The 6,976-nt window shown below is 37.6% G+C and overlaps 1 protein-coding gene across 1 annotated transcript in view; it reads right to left on the reverse strand.

Moving 5' to 3' along the window:
- Window positions 1-5,998, reverse strand: part of pde1ca (phosphodiesterase 1C, calmodulin-dependent a) — a 203,123-nt gene extending 197,125 nt beyond the window's left edge. The window contains exon 1 of the mRNA XM_056450599.1: window positions 5,725-5,998. Coding sequence (XP_056306574.1) covers window positions 5,725-5,809 — 85 coding nt within the window. The 5' untranslated portion in view covers window positions 5,810-5,998. The remainder of the gene's footprint in view (window positions 1-5,724) is intronic.
- Window positions 5,999-6,976: the final 978 nt, after the last annotated feature.

Raw genomic sequence — 6,976 nt, forward strand, 5'->3', positions numbered from 1 at the left:
GTGTATATATAAAGCACCAAAAAAGTTCTTGATATACCATCACTTGGATAACAAAAATCTAAACATTCCCAGACTTTCAATGTTTGTAATAGATTTTTTTTTCAATTCTATGATTTTCTACAAATTACATGAGCCATGGCAACCCTGGCTATGGCTAGTAACGTATAGGAACCCTGGCTGTGGCTGATAACATATAGGAAAGAGGTCTTATTATAACATTTCATAATTATTATTAATAATAATAATTATAAACTTTACTGATCTGTGCAGTTTCGAGGACACCAACATGTGCTTCACCAAATATACCTATTCGTTAAAAGGTAGCTAGCATATCATATGTCACTATGAGCTATTACTTAGTAATGCATTTAAAATCCTTCCAACACATGGCAATCTATTAATTGTCCCTTATTTCTGACTACTTTTGTTTTGTTGTTTCCAGGGTGCTAGAATAATGTTTAAGGGCTCCACCCTCTTCTGGAGAGCAGCAGCTCATTTGTATTTAAAGGCACACAAATAGAAAGGCAAAACACAGGCTCATTGTGGATACATACCCAAGTCTACATTTCTGGAGAGTGTGAATTACAGAGGTACATCTGGCTGCATTTTGTCTTTAAAACGAACGCTACGGGGCGATATGATGCTGCCGGCAGCTTCTGTTTATTTTTGAATTAGCACTTGACCGCTTAGCTCCTTACAGACGGCTTTTCTGGTGTTTTTAGTTTGACCAGCGTCTCGCCACAAATGTCAGCAGACTTGGTACACCGTGTGGAGTTGACTGCGACAATGGGGTTTGGGTCTGGTGAAGAATGGTTCCAGAAAACAGGTACAGCAAATCAAGAACAGGCTGAAAATGAGGTGAAATCATGCAGCGCGATGGCTTTTCTTTTTCTAGATTGCTTTTGAAAACACTATCGGTTGGGTATAAGAAATGGGGCGGGTGGGTCAGTCGGTCAGTCATTCAGTTGATCTGGCCCAGTTGGCTGGAGTGTATATTGTGCCTCTGGTGAATTTACGTGAGAAGAAGGCGCATGAGAGGAATTTGAGATCATCAAAAAGCAAACACAGCGGCCTCTGGTGGATTTACTTGAGAAGAAGGTGCGTGAGAGGAATTTGTGATCATCAAAATGCATACACAGTGGCCTCTGGTGGATTAAAATGAGAAGAAGACACGTGAGAGGAATTTGTGATCATCAAAAAGCGTACACAGCGGCCTCTGGTCGATTTACGTGAGAAGAGGACACGTGAGAGGAATATGAGATCATCAAAAAGTGTACACAGCGGCCACTGGTGGATTTACGCGAGAAGAAGGTGCGTGAGAGGAATTTGTGATCATCAAAAAGTGTACACAGCGGCCACTGGTGGATTTACGCGAGAAGAAGGTGCGTGAGAGGAATTTGTGATCATCAAAAAGTGTACACAGCGGCCACTGGTGGATTTGCAAAAACAAAAACTGTGAGCAGACGTGCCTAAGGTTACGTATTTCACTGTGCCCAGAAATGTGGACCTGGGTACATATCGGCAATGAGCCTTTGGTTGAAATGATGAGTTGTTGCTCACACACTTGGGGTACAATAGGGGCAAATTCGACAAGCTATTATATGCGATCCAATATTTTGAGCCGCAGCTTCACAGACACTTTCTGAAGAGTTATTTCATCTAATGAAAACGGTTCTAATGTGTACCCTTTAAGCAGTGCTGCGGATTCTCCACTTCTTCATCTCCTGATTGTGCTCTGTTATATAAGTCCTTGACCTTTTCGGAGTATAATTACCACCATCCAATGTTCTGGCACAACAACTGTCATGTCACTTTGCCATTCGAGCTCTCATTGTTCAGAGCCTAAATGGCCCAAACCCTGTCAGAGGAATCAACGTCCTAAAACTGTGTCCCGCAATAAATGAAGTCAGGATTTTTGGAGAACACAGAGCAGCGTGACTCATTTCATGTAAAAAAAAAGTTATTTCTTATGTAATCTAATTGTACTCAGGCGACTGGGAGAAACCAATAGAGACTGAGTAAAAGAGACAATCACTTTGTTGAGATTTTGTGTTACTATGACACAACAGAATACAAGGAATTTGCATGCGAGGAAAGCCAATTCAATTGTGTTTATCTGTGTTGAGATCGGTGGTGCCTTGAGACATCTCTGAGGCCTTTTCTGAATCCTTAGCATATGCAGAAACACAAACACTGAGAGTAATTTAACCCTCATGTTTTGTCAGGGTCAAAACTTTCTATAAACATTGACGTATCGGGTTGATGCTGACCATAAATGTGTTGACATGTTTCAAACGCCCTTTATTTAAATTGTTTAAACAAGTCTTGGAGAGCTCCAAAACATCAGCATGATTAAATTCAATAGATTCCACATGCTAATATTCTATGACTGCTCTGCTATGAGTTTGTTTATTGAATTTTTACACAAACCATGTTTCTGCTCAAACAGCCATTTTGTGGTAAACTAAAGCCCCAATACATTTCTGCTTTGGTATGATATCATCTAAAAAAATCTAATAATAATAATAATAATGTTGGCGCCAGTGGTGTAGTGGTTAGTGCGTCGACACATGCACTCTGGTGCTCACGGCGACCTGTGTTTGATTCCCGCCTTGTGGTCCTATGCCGATCCTTCCCCTCTCTCTGCTCCTCACACTTTCCTGTCATTACTCTCTGCTGTCCTATCAATTAAAGGTGAAAAACCCTGAAAAAAAAATTATAATAATATAATAGGGGTTGCATAGACTAGTTGACTGGTAGACTTTAATGCTCTGCCGTGACTTATTTTGACTGACATCGTCCAGTCGCGCTGCTCAGATCACATAGTTTTTGACCTGAACTACATGGCAGCCTTACACACGAATACCCAACAGGGACACAACATCATAAGACGTTAATATTAGGTTAGATTTAGGTCATGACGTCAGGTGACCAAAATTCAATGTCTAGCCAGCGTCTAAGGACAGCGTTATTTTGACGTCCGATAACGACATCAAATGACGTTGATATTTGGTTGATTTTAGGTTGTGTTGGAAAGTGACCAAAATCCAACGTCTGATAGATGTCATAGTGATAACGTCCACACTACATCAAGGTTGGATGTTGGACATTGATGTCGGCCTGATGTTGGGTTCTGACGTCAACCCGATTTTCATTTCAAGCAAAATCCAACGTTTCCATGACATTAGGGTATGTTGGGGTGCAACGTCAATATGACGTCATGTTGACATGCTGTGCCTGCAGCATAGGTTCACCGAATGAAACTGCCCTCGGATTACTGAAATTTATTTAAATGTTATTTTCCTTTATGTCAGCATCAAGGATTTACATAAACTTAGTGAAAATGTACATTTTCCTGCAAATAAATCGTAAATTGTGAAAAAAACAATTGCAACTTGTTTTATTGATGGCGTCACCAGCAACTAGTCGACATCAATTCAACTAATAACATAAAAGTTGACTTTAAAAAATCTAAAGTTGTTCAACCCCTATAAATTATTAACATTTTTGTAAGATCTGTAATGTTTATTATAGTGTTATTATTTTCATTATTTAAAAATAAGAATGATTTTTGAAATAAATATTTAAAATGATTATTATTATTATTAGGGTGGTGCGGTGGTGCAGTGGGTAGCGCTGTCACCTCATGACAAGAAGGTTGCTGGTTCGAGCCCCGGCTGGGTCAGTTGGCATTTCTGTGTGGAGTTTGCATGTTCTCCCACTGTTGGCGTGGGTTTCCTCAGATCATTTGTTTTTTGACCTGAACTACATGGTAGCCTTACACACAAATGTAGGTTCACCGGATAAAATTGCCCTCAGATTACTGAAATTAATTGAAATTTTATTTTTCTTATGTCAGTATCAATGATTCGTATGAATTTTCCTGCAAATAAATTGTAAATTGTGGCATGTTGCAAAACATTTGCATGTTGTGTTTTATTGATGGCATTACCAGCGACTAGTCGAGTTCGACTCAACCTTAATAACATAACAGTCGACTTTAAAAAATCTAAAGTCGTTCAACCCCTATAATAGGACTGTAAATTATTAACATTTTTGTAAGATCTGTAATGTTTATTATTGTGTTATTATTTTTATTATTAGAAAACAACAAGGAATTCATTTATCAATATTCCAAATTATTATTATTATTATTTAATTTATTATTATTATTAATAGTGAAGCTCAGTGGTGCAGTGGGTAGTGCTGTCGCCTCACAGAAAGAAGCTGGTTTGAGTCTCGGCTGGGCCAGTTGGCGTTTCTGTGTGGAGTTTGCATGTTCTGCCCATGTTGGCGTGGGTTTTCTCTGGTTTCCCCGACAGTCCAAACACATGCGCTATAGGTCAATTGTGTAAGCTAAATTGTCCATAGTGTATGTGTGTGAATAACAGTGTATGGGTGTTTGCAAGTGATGGGCTACAGCTGGAAAGGCATCTGCTGCACAAAACATATGCCGGATAAGTTGGCGGTTCATTCTGCTGTGGCGACCCCTGATGAATAAAGGGACTGAGCCAAAGGTAAATGAATGAATCAATAAATAATAATAGTAATAATAAAATAACACTATAAATAATTTAATTTTTTGTAGTTTAATAAGGTCTGTAATGTTTATTACTGAGTTATTATTTTCATAATTAAAAAAATAAGGAATTTATTTTATCATTATTATTATTAATAATATTATTAATAATAATAACAATAATAATAATAATAATAATAATAACTGTTATTTTCATTGTAAACAAAAAACAACAACAAAATAAATATTATAAAATGTAAAATTTTTAATGCTTTTTTATATTTAAGAATACATTTTTTCACAATTATAATTATTATTATTGTTTATTATTATTATTATTATTATTATTATTAGTAGTAGTAGTAGTAGTAGTAGTAGTAGTAGTTTTAGTAGTAGTAGTAGTAGTAGTAGTAGTAGTAGTTGTATTGTAATTCAAAGCAGCAGTAACAGTATTTCTATTAGAACTTAATATGAAAATAATTTATAATAATTTAAGAATTTAAAATTCCAACCATTACAATTAGTAACCATTAGTAATGCTTATTAAGAAACAGATGATGACGACGACGATGAATGATTCCTGTTGTACTAAATTATTTTAACAACAATAATACAACTAGTAAAACAACAAACTTATACTAAAACAAAATGAATAATAATTTGTTTCGTTACAACTGTTAGTATTATCATAATCACACAGCATTGAGGTATTTGGGACCCCAAATCATAACCAATGCAAAGTTAAAGAGATAGTCAACAGAAAACTGAAAACTGTCATCATTTATTCACCCCTTCACTGTTAAACTGTTAATCTGTTAAACACAAAACAAGATATTTTCAAGAAAGCTGGAAACCTGTAACCATTGACTTCCATAGTATTTGTTTTTTCTTCTATGGATGCCAGGTTTTCAGCTTTCTTTAAATTATCTACTTTTGTGTTGTGACTTTGACAACAACAAAAGTAAATAGAGTTAGTAAATAGAGTAAATTAAATTTTTGGGTGAACTATCCCTTTAATCCTCATGTCCTGTAAAGTCTGACATCAGTTTGAGCATAATAATGCAGTCAAGTTCTCTCACACTGAACACACTTATTTACATATACTGTAATTAAAAAAACAGCATTTGCAGTGGCAGTAAAAAATCAGAGCTGTCCACAGAAACACACACATCCACCCCCACACACACCTGACCAGCTGTTCTTACCAATAGTGAAGCTGTAGCCGTCAATGCTGAAAGTGGCGCTCCGGCATTTTTTAAATCCCTGTTTCTTAGAGCTGAGTTCAGACATCTTTCTCCAGTCAGGAAACTCTGGAAAACGGACTCCTCAGGTGATCGAGCGTGTGTTTTGAGCGCCGACGTCAAAGATCAGACAGGATCATTAGCCAAGGCAGTCACAGGTTGGACATCTCCTGCAGGGACCGCATCCCATCAGTAAAAATCCCATCTGAGCTCATCAAAGCGGCTTGTTTCTCTGTTGCCTGCCTTTCTTACACTGTAAAGAGAATAAACACACAGATGGGAGATGTTTCGCTCTCTCTTTCTCTCTCTCTCTCTCTCTCTCCCTCCCGCTCACATGTGACCCTTCCCACTGCTAAACTGTGCTTGATTATAGGCTCTCTCTCTCTCATTCACAGTCACACTTGCACGCCCATTTACTTGAGCGCTAGGCATATATGCATTGACTGATCCAAGTCAGTGATATGCACTGATGTTTATTCTTAGGCGCTGTCATTGTGTGTGTGCCTTCTTCAAAAGTGTGTGGTTACTGTACGCGTGGGTGTGTGGGTTTGTACAAACCACTGTGCGCTGTTGCGAAAGGGCAACCTTTTTATGATGTTTAAACAAAATACTCTGTCAGTAATGCCGGCTGGATGAGATTAAAAGTAGGTTGTTGAGGGGCCGTGGTGTCAAAAATAAAACAATTAGACGGTCAGAGTGCAAACTGGAATCCTTCAGAATCACAAGTGTTGTTTGTGAACTCTGAACACACCGAAAAAAATGATTCATTGGATTTAGTAGATTTTTTTGAGGTAGGAGGTTGCAAGCAATTTATACGGGCTGAATTTAAACAAACTAATTCAATTTAGTAAGGTTCAACTTAATTTACATTCAGCTTATATAAATTGTTTTCAGCCACTTAACTTGAAAAAAATTAGTAAATACAATTTCTGTCATGAACACTCTCGGGATTTAGTATGGTAATGATGAGTGCACTCACCGGCCACTTTATTAGGTACACCTGTCCAACTGCTCACTAACGCAAATTTCTGATCAGCCAATCACATGGCAGAAACTCAGTGTATTTAGCCATGCAGACATGGTCAAAATGATCTGCTGCAGTTCAAACCAAGCATCATTAGAATGTAGAAGAAAGGTGATTTATGTGACTTTGACTGTGGCATGGTTGTTGGTGCCAAACGGGATGGTCTGAGTATTTCAGAAACTGCTGATCTAC

Source organism: Danio aesculapii, chromosome 24 (assembly GCF_903798145.1).
Source record: "Danio aesculapii chromosome 24, fDanAes4.1, whole genome shotgun sequence".
Taxonomy (NCBI): Eukaryota; Metazoa; Chordata; class Actinopteri; order Cypriniformes; family Danionidae; genus Danio; species Danio aesculapii.